The sequence below is a fragment of the Varanus komodoensis genome, unplaced genomic scaffold (assembly GCF_004798865.1).
Source record: "Varanus komodoensis strain SLA01 unplaced genomic scaffold, ASM479886v1 scaffold31, whole genome shotgun sequence".
Classification (NCBI taxonomy): Eukaryota; Metazoa; Chordata; class Lepidosauria; order Squamata; family Varanidae; genus Varanus; species Varanus komodoensis.
In genome coordinates, this window is record NW_025335780.1 from 6,903,762 (window position 1) to 6,924,332 (window position 20,571).

The 20,571-nt window shown below is 45.9% G+C and overlaps 1 protein-coding gene across 6 annotated transcripts in view; it reads right to left on the reverse strand.

The window, feature by feature from the left end:
• Positions 1-20,571, reverse strand: part of KLF12 (Kruppel like factor 12) — a 225,014-nt gene that overhangs the window by 6,488 nt on the left and 197,955 nt on the right. For all 6 annotated transcript variants that reach the window (XM_044437799.1, XM_044437800.1, XM_044437797.1 and 3 more), the window contains one exon: positions 18,163-18,320. In XM_044437799.1, the coding sequence (XP_044293734.1) occupies positions 18,163-18,320 (158 nt within the window). The remainder of the gene's footprint in view (positions 1-18,162; positions 18,321-20,571) is intronic.

Here is a 20,571-nt window from a genome sequence, read left to right on the forward strand (position 1 = left end):
AAGCACTTGTTTTCCAGAATGCAGTCTACAATTTAGTCCACGATTTATCGAGAGTAAAATCAAACTACATTTCCCAGGAACCTAAATGTAAGAGAGAGCTGGGTTCTGCGCTCCACAACACAAAATAAAGTGGTGTTGTAGGACATCACATTGTTCTTCAGCATATGATCCTTCCAAAAATATCTTAACACCCCTAAAAAATTGATCAGGAGAGGCAAGGGCATTTGCCTGTGCCCAGCTTCAGCAACATGCATAGCACGCCAGGAAGGCCTCGGAACAACCTGGACTACGGGCACTTCCGTACAGAGGATGCGACCCTTTTTCTGGTTTCGATTCATGAAAATGAGCAGTCCCTCCTCATCAAACAATCATCATCCCGCATCAGAAAACATTGCGTAGCTGGAAATCTGCTTTTCTATGCAGTCTGAATAAATAAAAGTTGAAGATTGGGTAAAAATGGTTCCACTTGGCAGCTGGAAAATAAGCTATAATAAACCATAATTTGCAGGTTTCTCTCTTGCTCAAAGGAGATCTTAGTCATTTTTAGCAGCTATTTTTAATACAAATATTTAACATTTTCCCAAAACAACCTCTGAACATGCCCACATGCCGAACTCCCCATTAATTGCTGTTGTTAAATGATTTTCACCACACCCTTCTCCTTCCCAGAAACTGATACAGCAAAACAAAGATTGTACTTCAAGCATGACCCTGGGTCTCAACAAAACCTGATTAAAGCACATGGCCACCAAAAGCACCGAATTAAACCTGAAAGGCAAATCTTTCCCACCATCCACTTGGCAAGGACGAGGTGAGTCCCTAGCTGACAGCTATGCAGGTTAACTACGTAACTGTACTTTGGGTTGTGCCCAAAACACACAGCATTAGGAGAACAACATGCTTTCAAGTGAAAATATAGCCATTTACACAACCTCCGGGGTGACATGCATAGGGAGATTTGGCATTTTATCCAGGGAGGGGGGCAAGGAACTGAAGCAGCTGCTGCTCCTGCTTTGCTGGTGAGTGATGTGCTTCCTGACCCCGAAAACAATCAGTCTCTGCCTCAGAGTCCTCTTCACATGTTCTCTCGGTGTCCAAGAGCTGCGCTGCTCCTCCTTCCTGCTCCTGTATGGAAACTGGGGCTGCACGGGAAGATCCCACATTGCACGGCTGCTCGAACCAGCACTGCCACTGGGGCTCTGCCGGCATTGCAGAGGTGGTCTCATGTGACCCCAGCCAGGTGAGGAGGAGATACACTGCAGCAGTTCCCTTGACACCAGCACCCCGCAAGAAGACCGGGGGATCGATAACACGAGGAGAATTTGAACACGCAAGTGAATGGACAGAAATGCACCCCTTATGCTTCTGAGGAAAGGTTCTCAGAAAGCGTGCAGGCACTGATCCAAGTCATCCGGGAACAATGGCAGTGTGCATCCGCAAGTTCGTTCTCCCCCACTATAATGCAAGGACAGGGAAATCTAGACAATTGGGACTTGGCAGGCAGATGAGGGGGAACCGAGGGATGTGCAGCTCTGTGTTATCTTCTGTGAAGACACACCTGCTAGTTTTCATTAATTGAAATGTCTGAGTGGTTGAAGCCCAAGACAGAAGCATGAGCCTCAGCGGATGGTTCCTTGTCAGCACATACCTCAGCAGTCAAGAGATCATGGGAGGCTAAGCCGCTTCCCCACCAGCTGGGGGGCAGCCTTCCCCACAGGAACCTGGCGTGCCGAGATCCTTTGCTTGTTTTCAGTTACTAGAGGCAGGCAATTCAATTTAGTGATTAGATTTGCAGTCAATTCAGTCTGACGCCAAGGAAATTAATAACCCAGGGGCATCGTTATATGCCTATTTCCCCACGCCGGCAGTGGAATAGCTGCCCCCACCCAGGAATGGAATGGGAAGACAGGGGACCGCAGGGATACGTTATTGCAGGGGCCATTCTGTGGGGTGCCAACAGGCATACTTTATCGAACCAAAATGAACACGACGTCCCAACTTTTGCTTGCAGCTTTGCTGCGTCGTTGAAGGTGCTGGTCCCACTTGTGCAAAGTTGGCAGCATGTGTTGTCCCTGACTTTTCTAAGTTGGTTTGTAAATAACTGAAGATGGGGCAGGTGGAGCTGCAGGGCTCACTTGCTCAGCTCTTCTGAGGGACCGGCTGCACCAAGCTCCTCCTCTCCTGAATCAGTTTCATCTCAGCTGGACATTGCAAGAACCTCTGAACTTTGAGAACTGGTTTGCATCTTCACCCTTCTCGATCTCTTCTTTTCCTTCGGTATTATGTCTTTTTGTATTATAGGCTAAGGACAGTAGCTCTTGTTTGCTCTTGATCTCATGGAAACCATTTTGCTAAGGAGCAGGATATAAAAAACCTAAATATGAATGAATGGAATATTTATGTTTGTCAAACATATGGACTTGTTTCCAGATTAATTTTGGGGTGGTAACAATGTGATTTTCCATTAATCCTAATTTTTAAACTACCTTTCACGTGAATAAAAAGTCTCAATTTACCATCTCTTGCTGTCACTTTGACCTGGTGCACATGTATGAATGTATTTATTTATTTAAAGTATTTATATGCTGTCCTGTGAGTCTCAGGATGGCTCACATAGAAAATACAATAAAATAAAATAAATAAAAAATGAAACAAAACAAAACAAAACAAAACATAGATAAAATTATCGACCCACACTGGCTGCAATAAAAACATATAAGGCATGATATTAAAACTTATTAAAATATTGCTGAAATAAAAAGGTCTTAACCTGGCGCCAAAAAACAAATAACGACGGCACCAGGTGGATCTCTCTGGGGAGCGCATTCTATAGGTGGGGCACCACTGCAGAGAAGGTCCTCCTCCAGGTACTTTGGCTTCTAATATCTTTCACAGAGGGTTCCCAGAGGAGGGCCTCTGCTGCTGATCTCAGGGGGCGGGAGGGCAAATATGGAAGAAGGCATTCCTTTAGGTATCCAGGTCCCAAGCCGTTATGTAATGATAACCCAGAGTATGGTTTGCTGTTGTTGACTTGTGGGTAGTTATTATGTTTGAACCCTGCAATATGGTTCATTTCCTGGGTTGTTGGTGGTTAACAATCCTTAGTTAAACCTGACTGCAGGTTTCATAAGTAACTACAACCCATAGTTCAAGAACAACCCATGATTCCAGCAATGACAACCCATGCACAACCCATACGCTGGGTTATTGTTATGTGTGAATCAGGTGATTGTGAAAGGCCAGGCCTCATCCTGCTGACCACCTGGCCAAGAGACTGTCTGAGAGCCCCTTGCAAGCTGGCATTGCTGATTAGCAGAGATAATAATTATTTCAGCTTCAGAGTGTTTCCATGTCGTTGACATGAATGTTCAGAGCAACTTGCCCGACATAAGGACGCAATCAAAATGGCAAAATCTGTGTCAAGTCTATTGAGATGATTATACAAACTTGACGAGGGCACACACAGACAGAGCTCGCTCTGTTTAGTATTTCACTCAGAAAAAAAGCACAAAGGCTAAGCCAACCTGGCTCCTGGCTAGAAGGCAAAAAAAGAACCCTTTAAGGCAAAGGGGTGCTTCCCACATGCCTAGAGTGGTGTGGTGCCCACTTGGCGAAGGAAGCGAGGTGATGTGGCATCAGTGGTGCAGTCACGTGCCTCAGGTGGGCAAGCGCGAGCCTTGGCAGTGAGGGTATTTATCTGGACTGCCCAGCCTCACGCAAGGAGCCATTTTGGATTTGCAGTGGCCGTGTGGAAGTCATTGCAGCGCTGCACATGGGAGCTGCATCGAAGGCTGGGCTGCAGCCCCAGGCTAAGTGCTCCTGCTTCCCAGAACCTTTGCGGATGATGCATCTTGAGTCAGTCTGTCTCACGCGAGCCCTTTGATTCAGTTATATTAAGGCTGCAATTACATGATATAAGTGCATGTCATCACATCTCTGTGGGGAAGCTATTGAACTTGAACTCGCGAGTGCTACAGCAATAGCAAATTATGCAAATAAAGGCTCTTTTTCATACATATACATTACGCAAGCATTTTAGGAATGGATTTTTCATCATACGGTATTGCTGAAGTGGGGCAAAGTCCCCAAAGTTGCAACCACAGATTCTTTTCCTTGTCCTGTCACTGACTCATAAGAACCTTGGCAAGCTAAGAAATGATTTATAATAAATCAGGAAGCTAAAGGAAGAATATCGTGTTATTTTTTCTGGTGGGAAGAGAGTCACTCCTACCTTCAGGGCCAGTGGTCTTCCCAGTCATTTCTTTCTTCAGCACTCATCATTTCCTCAACACACTGCCTGAAATCCACAGACAGTGCAGAAGAAACCTGAATAGGAAAGGTAGGCGAGGATGCCAAAGGAGGGGAGAGATGAAGGAGGGAGAACCTGCGGAAGCCTTAAGGCAGGTCCTTTGCCCTGGATTCTCTTGTGGCATCACAGCGGGTGCTGGAGCGCAGTCCTTGGATTTTACACAGCTCCCCAGTACTCCTACAAACGTAGCTCATAAAGGAGCTCCCTGGTTGGTTGTGTAGTTACGCCTTCCTTGCTGACCAGTGTAAACCACTATTTATAGGCCTGTTAGTCCAAAGCATGGATACCCTACCTTCTTTCACCAGAGCTCAAGGTGGCTAACAACAATACAGCCGCTAAGAAACACCAAAATTAAAAGATGAAGGACAAGCAAAAGGAACAGAACAGAACACAGGGAGACTTTAAGATAAGTTTCATTCAAATGTCTTCAGCAAGTGAAAACATTTCGATAAACAAGTCTGAAGAGAGACATGTCTTCAAAGGGAAGGCTGAACAATAGGGAAGGCTGAACAACCTGCGAAAAAGCGAAAAAGCCTTCACAGAATTGCATCTCCCTTGGGAAGGTGGCCCAGAACCTGGGCATGACTGCTGGAAAAAACCTTCAGCTAAACCTACTTCTGGGGATGCTGGGACACACTGTGAAGTCCCTGTCAGAGGTTTCAGAAGGCTGGCAGGCTCGTAAGTCAGAAGGTAGTACTTCAGATGTTGTAGCCCCAACTGTGGAGGGCGTTAAGGGCTATCAAGGACCTGCTGATGCAGTTGCTTGCTATGAATTATCCTCCTCCTGCCAATGTATATCACCACAGAAGGTGCAAGTATAGATTGCAGACTTTACAGACTAATTTAATAGCAGGCGAGACAGAATGCAGGCACTGAGAGAGAAGAGGGAGTGAAAGGCCAAGGGGAACAAGGGGAGAAAAGCTGGAAACACAACATTAAAGAGGAAGTTGTTTCTTCTATTGTGAAAGCAGAAATCTGGGAAATCTAGATCTTCCAGTAAAAGGTATCAGGCATGAGATGGTATTTTAAAGTAGAAGTTTCCTAGCAACACCATACTTCCAATCCATGCCATATTTATCCCTGGTGCTGTGGTCCACATTGACAGAATTCTACCCCAACTTGGACTACATGTGTCCTATCCAATTCTGGACTTCATAGGAACTCTAGGAGAAAGCAACTAAAAATAAGTAACTCTTCAGAGTTACAGATACTGGGTGCTTCTGTCTTCAGTTGGCTGGGAATAGTTCCAACTATTTTTAAGGCTGTTATGTTGGGTTGGAAGTCTGGCCTCCAATGGTCTTGCCTCAAGTGGTGGAACAAGAGATTACGCAGCTCCTTCATAGCCTGGAAGGCTATACACCACGGCAAGCAGCTGTGTCCTTCCAGCTGGCCATGCACGTGGAAGGGGCAACAGCTGATACTATCGGCCATGCACAGAGCATCCGTTGAGCGTGAAGGAATCCTTACAGCAACTCACTGGGCCGCTGCTCCAGAAAGCCCTGCTTGCTGCATTTCTGCTGCAGCTGCCATGATCTAGGCAACTGGAAAGTCCATTTCCTCACTCTGATAGTCCTCAAAATGAAGCACTGGACAGCCAGTCTGAAGAGCCCTGCCTGACCCTTCCGTCCTATGGCCACAGCGGGAGGAACAGGATCGTCAATGTTCTCCAGACACTCTAAGAAGTCCCTCCTCAAACTCAGACATTGTGTGGGAGGTGGGCATGGAAACTGCCCATGTGCGGTGGCATAGACGGTTTCCGAGGCCCGTCACCCACAGCGCCTCATTCTGAGAGCCCCTCAGAGAGGTGTCTGCCTGGGCAACTCCACCTGCGCTGCTGTTGCCAGTAGAGTTGCTAGAAAGAGGGAGGAGAAGAGCACGCGGGAATGATTCTTGCATCTCAGACAGGGAGATAGCTCTAAATTTTATGGTCAGAATTTACTGTTTTGTTATGTTTTATGGCATTCCTATACATTTAATTTAATGTTGCATTGTGTTTATATCTTGGATGCCTCCTTGTGAGGAGATGGCCCTAGACGTCTTGTGAATCACGGGCGTGGGACTGTTTTTGGTTGGAAGGATGATGCCAGGTGGAGCTGGCCATGCCCTTGTGACGTCATATGCACCCTGGCCCGAGTCCTCACTTCACATGGGCTGTCCCGCCTGGGGAAGCCAGCAATCATTGGCTGACAAGTCCCTGATGTTCCTCTGAAGGGGAGGCGCGGGGACTGCGCTGGTTCTGCCCATCCTTTGCAAGTTCCACCTCCTTCCCAGGGGAGGAAGCCCAGCATGCAAAGGAGAAGTGGCCAAGCTGCCTTTGCTTTTCCAGCAGAGGACTGAACAGTCCCCATCACAGGAAAGAGATGGGGAATCCCACCTGCCACTCCTCTGATCTAAGACTGAAGTCTGCAGAGGGATGAAGGGTGAGTACTCTGCTGAACATGTGAAGAACAGCCTTTTTCACAGCACCTCTGAGTCACAGGTCTGCCCCCCGTATCCCCCAGCTAGCAGCAGGGGAACCAGACCTGCCCTCTTTGATCACAGACTGGAGATGGCAGCCAGGCAGAGGCAGCCTCCGATGCTGCACAGGATGGGCCTTGGAACTCCTTGGAACCCTGGAGGAAGCCCAGGAGGCTGCACGGGCCAAATTGGCCCTGCAGGATGGATGTTCTGCACACTGTCTTAGATACTTAAATAGGCCACAGCCATGGTGCAGCTTCATGGGCATTAATGCGGCGTGGCTGGGAATTGTAGTTTCAGAACTGCGGAGTCCTGGGAATTGTAGATCGGTGAAGGTACTGAAGATAATGCAAGAGGGCTGAAGCCTATACTCCTGTTCTCAGGGTTCAGTGCAATAATGGAATAAATGTTATGCCGGTTTAAGTCAACAATGCAGACACAATGTTGCCACTCCAGTTTTTTCAGGCCCTCTGTTTATTACTTCTGTCATCTCAAGGACCAAAATGATTCGGGCAACTATGACAAGGGCTGAGTATTAAGATTGCAGTCCATGAGAGCGGGTCATCATTGTGTCTTTGCTAGGGAAACAGAAAGGAAAACATCAGAAAATACAATTCCTGATCTGGTTACACAAATAATACTTCCGAAACAGGGTGACACAAATTCCTTAGATTACCCTGCAATGCGTATTGAGCCATATTTACTCCTCAAGAGTTGACAGCCCATTTTAATGGCAGAGTCGTCAAGCGGGATGTTTGCTCAGGTTGTACATTGCAAGGATGTTTCTTGGGCCACACCTCTGCTTGCTGCCTACGTGCAAACAGATGATTCCCGAAAACTTCCTATTGAAAAAGACCGGACATTTCTACTAACAGCACGGTTACTTGAAAAGCTGTTTTTGTTAACAAAAGTCTTCTCGATAAGTTACGCGTATGTACTGACATCTAGTCAATCTCCATATCTTTCTTTCTTTCCGTGAAAACTGCTATCTAAAACTAAGCATTCCTTAACTGAAAGTTAATTGCAACCTGCTAGTCACCCGGGAAATAACATTCCACAAATTTATGCTCCATTGTCCAGTTGTGTAAAAGGATGGAACATGATAATTTATGCAAGGAGACTTCTGTTCTCACAATAGGACTTTCCTCTCTTGTCCTCCTTCCAGCCTCCAACCTCACAGTCCTGAAAAATCAGAAGCTGATGGTCCCTCAACCCTCAAGAAATGATTTTGAGAATGTTGAGGGCTTGCAGAATCAGCCTTTCCTTATTCCACTAAGAGGAAGTGTCCCATTGATAGGAGCCGTTAACAAATTATTTTCAGAGAGGTGCAGCTGGTCTCAAGGAGCTGTTGAGCAAGTTCATGGCAGTCCACCCTGAGAAGAAGCTATGCAGGGTGGGTTGCTCCTGAAACAACCCACAGTGCATTGGACAGGCAATCGTGATGTCCATTCTCACCCCAATGGCAGCAGATATGCCTGTCAAAAAAAAGGGAGGGCAGAAGTGTGCACCTGTGCAAGTCACACTAAAATAATAATATTAACAAGTACAAAAATATTCGCCCACATTAAATTAAAAGGGGCAACAGATGAATGACCATTCTCCAAAGGGTTGTTCAGGGCCCATCACTAAGTGCTAACTCAAAGATCAGGACAAGAGGGCAAAATCCAGGGCAAGCACCAAAAAAGGTCATGATTATGGCAGGAAGCACTGAGCACCTGCTGAGGTCGGTGGGGTGCCTACACTGGCAATGGCCAAGCTCCTTCAACATAATCCATTGTGGGTCCAACAGCTCCTAACACAAACCATGGACTGTAGGGGTGACTTCTTGTCCATGAACACAAACATGCCACCTTGCAGGAATCGGCCCAAGTTTGCACACCATGGCCACCCGGCATAGCTTGTCAACCACAATGGATTGTTGTGCAGACCCAGCATAGCATCTGCCTTCTGTGGGCAGAATGGCCACTCTCACGGAAGGTGCCTCCACCCAGTTTTGGGGGATTCCCTTGCACCTGGACCACAACTCCACCCACTGGTCTCTAGTCAACTCAGCTCTGCAGCTTTTCATTTCATTTCATTTCTATACCACCCAATAGCTGAAGCTGAACGGGTGCTCTTTATCATGCTTTAGGGCCTCCAACTCTTTCCCCCCCCCCAACACTGGAGACACATATATTAATAGTGTTGATGTACTTTCAGGTGTGATAAAGTGGCCCCATGTTAGATACTCCTTGCTACACCCAGAAATGCCCAAAGCTAATTTCATAAACTTTGCAAATTCTGGCTGTTCTATACAAATGGGATACAACATAGCTACAGTATGGAATCAGGCGTGTAGGCGTCTCTTGTTCCCAAGCTCACAGACTTCAGGTAAAACCAGAACAAGATAGGCGACACTGTCAAACACAGTGGCACTTTCTCTTGCTCTAGACGTATTTGGGTCGCTACCTGAGTTTGTTGCTTGTGTTGGCCAATAATTCCCTGCCTTGCACAAGGAAGCATCCTGAGAAACGGCTACATTTATTGAGGTCCAAGTTCTTTCAAGTGGCATTTATTGTTATCATGATCAGCTCCACTGGTAGTTTATTTTGTCTCCTGCAGGCATCTTTAAAGTTTCCTTAAATCTGTAAAAATATGTATCATGCACAGCCCTCACACAGCTGTACAGCCAAGTTTTTAACCTTATTCAAGGAATGTATGTGGGATGCAATTCCAGAAGGCAAAATATTAAGCAATAATTTGGAGCTTAGGGAAATCTTATTCTTTTAACATAATGAAAGCATCAGTATTCCTGCATGCTTCACATGCAGACATAAACACACACATACTAGCACTTAGAAAGCTGGTGGCCACTGATGCAAAAGCTTTGCATGACAACCCAGAGACCAAACCCAATTGGAGGCCAGCTTTACTCTGAACACACTGCTGTGGGAACTGCAATCTGGGACTCTTTCAGGCTGGGCAGCAATGTCAGACCTCCAGTGTAGAGCAATAATTCTCCAGATACGTGTTTCTGCAACGGTGCATACTTTACGATCGTATCTGCATATTCAGCCTTTGCATTTATTCCTACGCACCAACATCCTCGGGTGAAAATAAGGCCTGGGGATGATTCTGAGGGAACGTCTTCCTGCGGTGTGGTGGCCTCGGGTAGGGAATTGCTCTCCACCACCCACTGACCACTGTGGAATGGCCAATAATTAACCACTGTCCTTTCTCCAATACCACTAGACTGTATCCTACAACTTCACATTGGGTGCAAGCTTGGCCAGAGGCAGGGGGATTCTTACACGTCCCAGTCAATTGTCTTTCTTGACCTTCTCTAGGGTTCCAGAAGTTCAGTAAGGACGGCCCCTTTCAGAATGGCACAGCCTCGTTTGTTTGTTATTATCATGTGCCATCTAGTCATCTGCAGTTTATGGCAGCCCAATGAATGAGCGCCCCCAAAATGCCCTGTTCTTGTCAGCCCTGCTCAGCTCTTATGAACTCAACAGTCTTAGTGAGGAGCACATTGTGCACTTCACCCCAAAGCAAGCACACATGCACACACGCACCTACAATTCTTGGCCAATTTCATACTTGGTGCTCTGGGTGTGCCAGATGCTGCTGCCGATAGCTGTCTATTTGACGGATCGTTGTATTTTTTGTATTCTATACTCTGGTGACATCATCATCTCATTGCATTTATATTCCACCGTTCTTCCTCTTGCAAGGAACCCGGGGCTTACAAGCTCCTTCTCCTCTCCTTTTTATTCTCACATCAGCAACTGTATGAGGTTAGGCTACCAGCCAGTGACTGGCCCAAAGTCACTCAGTGGGTTTCATAGCCCAGTGAATAACCCAGATCTTGTGAGTCCCATTCCAGCGTTCTCAACCACTACACCACACAAACTTGTTGACGTTAACTTGATGAGCACCAGAACAAGATATAAAAGGCCACGGGGAATAACCTACTTGTCTGTACCACAGAAAGTATCAGCCCAGTCAGGCTCTTGAAGCAGAAAAGCTAAGCGGTGTCCTCTGTGGGGTTTGCGAAAAACAAAATAAACAACTAAGCAACCTCCCTTGCAGGCATCTGAACTTTGCCCCTTGAAACACTTCCTCTGCCTCACTTCCACACACGTAGAAAACGGCCCTTGATCTGCTCCCTGCTTTTGCACTCTTTTCTGCAGATTAGCATTCCCATCCCAAAGTAAGGATTTCGGCCTGATGATGCAACATTTCAACCTGGCAAGGTTGTTGTAGGACAAGGTGCCGTCACTGGTGGCCTGAAAGGATGTGCAAAAGTTGCCATTACGAAAGCCAGAGAGTCTACAGAATGAAGACCAGCCCCTAAAGGATTAGCGAGAGAGAATGAGTCGTCTCCATGCTGTCAAATGAAGGGATTACTAGACAAGCAAATTTCTATAAGGCAGAGTAGACAAATAGTATTAAACCATTCTTAAGAAAACATAAGGCACTGAATAGTGCTTAAAGGTCACCGAACAAGTTGAACTTATTTCTCATGTCTCCAGTGTTGGGTCTTACCTGAGCTTGCAACTATTCAAAGAAAAAAACTCAACAAAGACTAATGACAGGTGCCATTGCTTATTCAAATAATATCTGGAACTCAGTGGAGTCCGAGGAATGCAGAGTTTGAATAGGCTCAGACTAAACAAAACACCAAAGTTCTTGACCATCTTCCCTTCTGCAGGTGCCTCAGGTTTATTGAAAAAGAATCGCCTTGGAACACAGGATGCCCAGCTACGGATCACGGGATCACAAAGATCGCAACGATACAAAGCAGCATTTTTGAAATGCTTCGCCATGTCTCTAGGTGCAGGGCAGGATACTAGTGCCAGGCGTATTGCTGAGTCTGAGAAGGGCTTTCCCTTTGTCTCCTTTGAAAAATGTACTTATTGAACACGATTAAATCTTACCCTTATTAAACCCAAATCATGTAAAAGCACATGTAGGCAATCCATTGCTATATTCCATTGGGGAGGCACCGTGACTAATAGCTTGAGCTGTGAGCGAACACATTTCTGGTTCAAACCTCGCCTCACAGACAAGTTCACCAGGTGGCCTGATTCTCTGTGCCTCTGCTATGTGGGGATATTGAAACTGGGCCTATTTGAAAGGATCCTCACCAAGTGCACAGAAATAATGTGAAGTGCTTGTTCGAAGTGTGCTGCATAAATGCTCAATACCATGAGGCTAACATTGGCCTTGCATGTCTTCAGATGGGTAGAACATTCTTCACTACTCCACCTCAAGACTCTGCTTTGGATCAAGGTCTACAAATAAAGCAGAGGTCTTCGTGAGCTCCTTGCCCCTTCTCCCAGTGTAGTTTGCATGTGTTTGAGCCCAGCAGAAGTGCTTCCCCCACCCATGTTCTATGGCTGATCTGACCATTTTTGGGTACTGACGCAAGAGGTCCACATTGCTGCCACTGCTACTTCAGTCTTAAAAGTGAAGTCACCCTTATTCCCCACAATTCCTTTGAACTGTCAGTTCCCATGCCTGAGAAATGAATATCCTGGCTTAGATTAACCAGTTTCAGACTGATAAACCATGGGTTAGCAGCGGAGATCCAGCATTGTGATTATGTGCTCTTTCGCTCTTTATTGTTTCAGCAGTGTTAAAACCCAGTTCCCTGCTACATCAATACCAGGAAATCATGATTTAATCTCTTACTATAAGATAGGGTATCAAACCACAGAATGGTATTTTGCTTTGTTGGAGATTAAACCATCATTTCCTGGTTTAACGTAATGGGAAACTAGGTTTAACAAACCTTGATAGTGTTGTATTATCTGATGAATCATGGCTTACCAGACCACGTTTATTGTATCTGACCCAGGACAGTGACCATTACAGTAAAACCACAGAAAGGCAGGGAGGCTCAAAACATCTCCCCTTTTCCTAATTATGGTCCACAAAGATACATTTTGAGTGGTTCTAACTGATAATGTGGTTTTGAATCCTGAATCATGGAACAGTGTACAGACTTAGATCCAGGACAGATCACATCAAACGTAGATCCAGGATGACATGACCCGGCCCCAGGTCTTTTGTACCAAAGCTACTGAGACTGCAAACTTTTAAAGCAGAAACCTGTCCTTTTGAGAATATTCTATCACCGTGTGCTATGTAGGCTAATGGCACTAAATAAATACACCACTACTAATAAAGAATATTTTAACAGAAATACAGAGTTAAGCACAGTCATTCTTCCTACATGGCATTTCACATTCAAGACTGACTTGGGAGAATACAAATGTGTCATGATTTAGTTCTGCATTTGCTGTATTTGCTTCCCACATCATAATTTAATCAGTCTCCTAAGCCCCTTCTCCTTAGGGCTTTCTCACTAGGCTATTTGCCAAGTCTGAAAGGAATTTAAAGGAAAGCTTTAAATTTAAAGAACCAATTGATGGGTCCTCTGTGGCGAGTAAGAATCTTCTTCAGGTGACCAGGTACGAAAAGTGAGCTAGGCTTTACTCCACTGAAGTGCCAGAACATAAGCACAGAAAGGAGTGGTTGGAAAAACATTTGCGGGTAGTAACTTTTGATAGTTGCAAAAGTGGTTCACCAGTTTTTTGTAATCTTTGTCAAACTGCAATAGAAAAACTTTCTCATAAGGCAGAAAGCACGCATGCACACACACAGAGGCAGTGATAAAGCTTCTTGGCTAGTAAAATTATGCATGCGAGGAGGCAGACAGGAACAGCATACATTTTGTGTGTGACTATCCTATTTTCTCAACACCTCCTAATTTTCACAGATCACTCATCTACGTAGCAAGCAGCAGAAACTGCACTGACAAAACACACTGATGTGGCCTGCAACAGTTTCTCCCTTTGAAATGAGACCACACATTTTTATTCATAGTCCTTTCATCTGATGCTTCATGACTACCTCAGATAGTTTCGGAGGGGTGTATGTGCTGTGAATGTGTTTGTGTGTGCTTGGAGGCGGGGGGTGGGAATCAGAAAGCAGAATTTAATAACTGTAATCTGTGACTCACAATCCTTCACTTCTGGTAGGCTCCTATTTGTATTCCTGGAAGCAATTTCTTAATATAGTTCGCCCTCTAGTGGATCTGATGCTTGCATTGGGAAGGTTTTGGATTGTACCAAAAGTGGAAATGCCAAGGTTAGGCAATGATCCTTCCAAAACATCTGCACTGTTGCAGACACTTCTGGCCCTCTCCACGTACATCTGTGTTATCGGCATGAAGGGCACGTTTTGTGGAATGGCCTTAGCTCAAGCAGGTGGTTCTCCTGTCCCAACCAGCTCTTTACCAGTGCAGGACAAATGCTGCCTCCCAAGCCAGTCCTGTGATGTTGGAACTTGGGAGATTGCATGGTTACTTCTCCTGCTGCAAAACAGGGATGCACAGAAAGAAACTATTTGGTCTGCCCCAGTCGCCTGCTCTCTTGGCTTGCCATGCTACTCAGGCAGGTTTGGACGGAGCAGGATGGACATTTGTTATACTGTCTTTGAAGCTTGAAGTCTCAGGTGTTAGGCATCCATTAAGAGTGCAAACAGGAGGAGAGAAAGTGGATGGGAACTGAAATCACAAACCCAGAAGTGAAAAGCGCATGTGCGCACACATGCACAAACACACACAATATCTATCCATCCAGCCATAGCTGTTTCTTCCGCTGATACAAAAAGAGTAACATCGAAACAGAGCGAGTCAGGCCATCTAGTCTGACCCCCAGTTCCAGCCGGCTCCGCTCACGACATGCCCACCATGTGCATGTCCAGCCTATCCTTGAACACCCTCACCATTTGGCCTCAACCTCCTCCTGTGGAAGCCCGTTCCATGCCCTAGGGGTCCTAACCGTCAGGAAGTATTTCCTGGCATCCACCTTGTATCTTGGTTGCCTGAGCTTTGCTCCACTGGAACGCATCCTGCCCTCCACCGCAGGGGGGGGAACGTCATGACTCACCTCTGCATGACACCCCCTCACATATCTGTATGTTGCTAACAAGTCCCCTCTGAGTCTCCTCTTCTCATGGCTGAAAAGACCCAGCTCCTGCAGTCCCTCCTCACGTGACTTACCCTGCAAACCACCCATCATCCAAATTGCCCTTCACTGCACTGATTCCAACCTTGCTGTATTCCTCTTGCAATGAGGGGCCCAGAACTGAGCACAATACTCCAGTTGCAGATGCACAAGAGTCGTATGGAGTGGCAGAAATACCTTTCTTGATCTAGAAGCCACACTTCTGGCCATGCAACCAAGGGTGGCGTTCGCCCTCTTGAAAATTAATAGTAGAAAATAAAGGATGCATATCTCATTGTTCTGAACAATATACTGCACAGAATAATGTCTATGAATGATGGGTAAAGTGATAGAAGGTCTCATTTTAAACAAATGGGAATGGACTTGAACTTTATATGCTGACCAGCTGTATTTACTTGAAGTCATTATGCAAGGCCACTGTTGCTAAAACTTTCTGAGATGCTGCAAGGGAGCCAAGATGGGGCAGGGCATTATTTCCAAGTATTGATTCAGAACAGGTAAAGGAACATGCCAGCAATGACTGCATGCAACCTTGGCTTATCGCCTGGTAAACCTGTGTGTGGGTTGTATGCGGAGCTTGGGGAGAATGTTAGGCTGGGACTATTCTCACCACTTTGCAGTTTTCTGTGTGCAGAGAACTTTTTTTGGTGGGACGTGGTGATGGGAGTTATATGGAGCAGACCCAGGACGTGTCCTTACAGCAGATCAGGTAATTTGTCCGTCTGGCTGGACCTCGTCTTCCCGGGTCTCAGACAGAGAGTGTGACTTTCTGACCTGCTTCCTAAACCCTTTACCAGGATGGCTGAGAGGGGCTCAGCTCAAGAACCTCTGCAGGCTGCTGTACTGGTCCTTTCACATTCAGTCATGGAAGTCCCCATGCACTTTCCATCTGTACAGCCCCAAATTCAGGTCGCAGCCTTCCCGAGAAAGAGGCCTCTGAGTTGCTCTTAAAAACCAAACATGCCCACCCTGATCCACGTTCATCCCACTTGTCTGTCTACCCCACTAAACATCCAGTTTTTCAAGAGGACTCCTTAATCAGGGGGTGCACCAAGTCCCTCATTCATCATGCAATCTGGCTTGTGGAAAATTCCCACCACCCCACCCACCTGTCCTGCCCCATTTCTCTTGCTTCGGAAAGGGAAGGGTGAAGGGTCTGATCTCGACCAGGCCCACTCACTCTTGACCTGGGATAGACCTGGCAAACCTAATCCGATGCCTAATTCCAGGTTTGCACAATCCTTGAGACGTTTCCACACCATTCTGCTTAATCAGGTATTTTGCAGGAATGCTCAACGGTGCAATCACAAACTGTGTGGAAAGGTGAAATTATGCAACACAAGTTTCTGTGATCTGATTTTTCCTATTCAAGATTGCTCTCCCTTGCATGCAGGGCTGTCATAATTCATTAATACTTAGCCAATATCATACCCTAATTATCTTGGGTCATACATAAATAATTGACTCACTTTGCTTTAGGCAAGTAAGTAAAGACTGAACTACGAATGCAAGATGAGATTCATTTATTTAGCGTGTTCATAGTCAACACTGCTTTCATCATCCTCGTTGAATATCTCCCCTAAGTTGCTCAGATATATTTTATTTTAAGTATGGAAGGTCTATGTTGTGACACCACAGTAAGGCTGAGCTTGACAAGTCAACTGAGTCTTGGACCTGACATTGTCTGTCAAGCAGGATGCTGGTGAACCTCCTGGGTCGCAGAAACAGTGTTGGTCAAGTCCCTGGCAAGCCACAACACGTAGAAAAATAGGAACGTTCCCTGTACTAAGTCAGGACATTGGCCCACCCTTGTTAATTACACCAAAGATAGACAGCTTGTGTCCCTCCAGATGTTTGTGCGCCATATCATTTCCATCTGTTCTGGTCAGAAGAGCGTAATATTTCCTGGTCCTCTCTGGAGTTTCCAAGGGCTGAACCTGTGACATTTTGCTCGCCAAAAGCAGTTCTCACGGTACGGACATAGTGGGCTGCTTCTGGCTTTGCACGGGCCTCCCTTATGTGACCATTTGTTTGCCCCCGTAGTACATCCCTCTGTTATACCCTTGTGCAGAATGATGGTTTAGGAACCCACAAAGCAAAAGAAATACATGTAATATCGAACTTGGGATGTGTGCTTCATCTCCTTGATAAGATTCAACACATTTTGTTTTAGCAAATTTCTGCCAAAAGATTGGTCCTGAAATGGAGCTCACCCAAGCACACAGTCACTTAGATATGAGCTTCCCAACCTAACATGCATTTGTTTGGAATAATTCCCATCGATCTTAACAAGACAGCTTATTTTCAAGTTAATTGGGTTTAGGACTGCAGGCTGCAAATGTAACATACACACGCAGGTGGTTAAAGTGAGCATATCCATCCCGTGCCTTTTTCATGAGGGCTTTTGCAGCAAGTTCATCTGTAGGATAGATTTAATTAGGGCAAAGCGGTATTGTGAAGTTTGCCTTGTCTGAGTACATCAACAAAATGCAAACCCCACAAGCAACCCCACATGTGTATCGTACCCCATGCAGCATTATGTGCCTCCGAGGACAGCGTGAGTTTTGCTTATTAGGCCCAGTCAGGATCAGGCCCCCAAAGGCAAGAGAGTCATGAACAGCCTGTGTTCTTGCCCTGTACAAGATGAAGCTATCAAAGGTCCCATGGGGCTAATGGCTGGTTGCTTCGTGCTCCTTTCTCCTCCCTGGGGTGCCTGTGAGAAGTTCATCGCCTCTCTCTGGTGTTGCAAGATGGGGTGGAGCAAACCACCACCCAAAGTGCTGAGAGCCTTGGCTCACGGCCAATCCCATGGGCTCTGTACCCCTTACTGGCTGGACGCCTTCAGCCCTTACAGGGTGCATGGCTAAGCAAAATGACAGTCAACTTCTGTGCCAGGTAGCCCTGGGAAAGCTCTCACTGCTTCCCTGGAGAGGAGGTAAGTCCTAATGGGCAGCCCTCCTTCCAAGCTACCTTGCTCCCCTGAAAGCACAGCCATGAGGAAAGGTTGGGTGTTTTCCTGGGGCTCACGGACTATTTGTGAGAGGAAAGGATGGATCGTGTGGACACCAGAAGGGCTTAAGAGTGGCCTTCCCTGACCAGGTTTCTTCTGAATGTTTTGGAGTTCAACTGCCATCATCCCAGCAAGGCAGGAATGTTGGGAGATGTAGTCCAAAATATTTGGAGGCAAAAGGCTGGTTCAGGATGGAGTGCTTAAAATCCTGGCATTGTATCTAACCTTCAGGGCTATATACTGAGAATAATTATTGTTTATTACACAGCAGTGAAAGTTCGTTAATGTTACCTAAGCATTTCCATAATAATGCCTTGCTCAAAATACATGCCTGGCAAGAGATGTTGTTGTCACCACAAAACTTTTACCTGTGTGCGTCCTCCGGTGAGCCTTCAGGTGGGAGCTTTTAGTATATACCTTGTTGCATCCTTCAAAATCACACCGATGGATGCGGCGCTTTCTGGAGTCCGGAGATTCAGACCTTCTCTGGCGTCTTGTGCTCTCGATACTAAATGGTGAAATTGAACTGCGAGGTGGAAACAAAAGAGGGAATTAGACTATGTGGGCTGCAAGAGAAGGTCCAATTTCTGGTTTCTATTTGAATTAAGTTCACACAAGAAATACACTGTCATTATCTTTAAAGGGTGGCAAGAATACTTCTTTCTTAGCATTTCTCTGTTCTTCAAATTAAAGAGAACTAGGAACCAGCTTTGTGGCTAAGATGACCCTTATTATAAAGAAGGCTTGCATAACATCTGACCCCGGAAGTCAGACTCAAGTGTCCCACCAGGGTACTGTTAAATCTCCTAATTTTGCTGCAAGTCTGGACTCGCAGAAATGAGGATGCGGAAGATTAAGTATGAAGCATATCACAAGGCATGGCTAATAGACGGTGCTCAGCCCAGAAGATCACAAGTTCTGCAAGCCCACTCTTCTCAATATGTTCATTTTATGTCTTTATAAAACTAGGAGTCACTTTTCCACCCAGTAGGGACCTGCAAGTGACTAAGAATTCAAAGTTAAATTTAAGGTGCAATCCACAGGAAGCCTGGACTCAGAGAGTTCTGAGATTCCTGTGTGCAGAGGTGATCTCTGCCTCTTGGTCCTCTTAGCTTTGCTTTTCTCAGTGGCAGAGGGAAGGAAGCTGTAAAAGACTCAGGATAAATAACATCCCAGCCTCTCCGGTCGTCTTTCTCCATGGCATGCCCCTTGGCCCCATCACCAAGGTTGCTTTCTGACCTGGGAGAGTTGGCCAGTGTGTTTCTCTTGTCTGGCTATGCTTCTCTGTTCTGGCTAGGTCAGATCTCCAAGTCCACCTCCTGCATCTGACCTATGAGATGGAATCTGAGCCATCGTTTGGTGCCCCAGATGCTCAACACTTTGAATATTATCTGGCCACGACTGCACAGAGCATTGTGGCAGATCTGCTTTCTCTGGAAAGGGACACAACGGGTGCACCAATCAAGCTGGACAAATCCACGCAGTAACGTCTTCTTAAAGCAAGGGAGGCACTTCGTGGCAGAATTTGAAGAACATCCCATTGTTCAGCTCAGACAGCATGGATTTGGGATGCTCTGTTTTCAGAAAGGGTGTGTGTAAAGCTGTTTTCTATGATTACTGCTATAATTTGTAATGTAATATTTTAAGGTAGCAAACAACTTAAGGTATAAAAGAAAAAGGGGAACGATATTTGATTCTATCTCAGCGCCACCTGCCTGTTCGCAGGACTCAAGCAGAAAGTCATTCCATTTGAACAAAATAAAAAGAGGCCTTTTAATGCTTCCTTCATTTAGGCTTAGTAATCGGTTAATTCAGCCAATGAACAAACACATGGAGCAAAGGGACTGCTTTGGGTAATATAAGCCAGAATCAGTTTGCTTTCTGTGTGTTCCTTCCCCACGTACACCGAATGGGGTCACCTTGCACGTCCAGGCACTTATCCTGCCACACAATTAGAATGCCCACTTGTAACTGCACACGGTTCCTCGCCGATATATTCATACGCACTCTTGACTTTTCTACATTTTCTTGGGTTAACAATCTGGAACTGAGAATTCAACCAACACAGGATACTCAGCAGTGTGAGGGTGCAAAATATTTCTATTCTGGCACAAAATTTAATATTGCAGAAGAATTCGCCCACATTGCCATGCAATCACAGCCTTCAGAAGTCACATAACTTTGGGTGGTTGAATGCGGACCACCCACACGCAGTTCCAGTGCCACAGGATCTCCAAGGAAATGAACCTATTTCTGGAAGTCTACAGAGCACAGCTCGACAAACAGTATCATGAAGACCAAGAAGCTATCTAAAGGTTCCCAAGATGAAATTGTGCAGAAACACCATATCCCAAGCTACAATATGAATATTCCAAAAATCTATTATTACAGAAGAGAAAGAATGTGGCTGAGGTGCAATTCTGGACCATCCACCAAAACTCAATGACCAGGGAAGGAGGACATTAGCCAGAGAAGCAACCTACAGGCCAATGGTTAGTCTGAGGGAGCTGGAGAGATAACACTGCTGAAATGGGAGAAACGGTCCACGGGGCAACCATAATTCAGATGGTCCACAAAGCAGGAATGCATGGATGAGCGGAGAGAAGTAAGTCATTGCTGAAACAGACCCACGTGGAGCAAGAAGGCATAAAGTAGATACAATAAATAGGTAAAAATGAGACCAAAACAGAACTTTCTGACATTGGTACAAAACACCAAATCCAACAGAGTTTGCTTCTCTGTGAACAGCATTCCCAGGTGGTGGCAACAGCATTTTG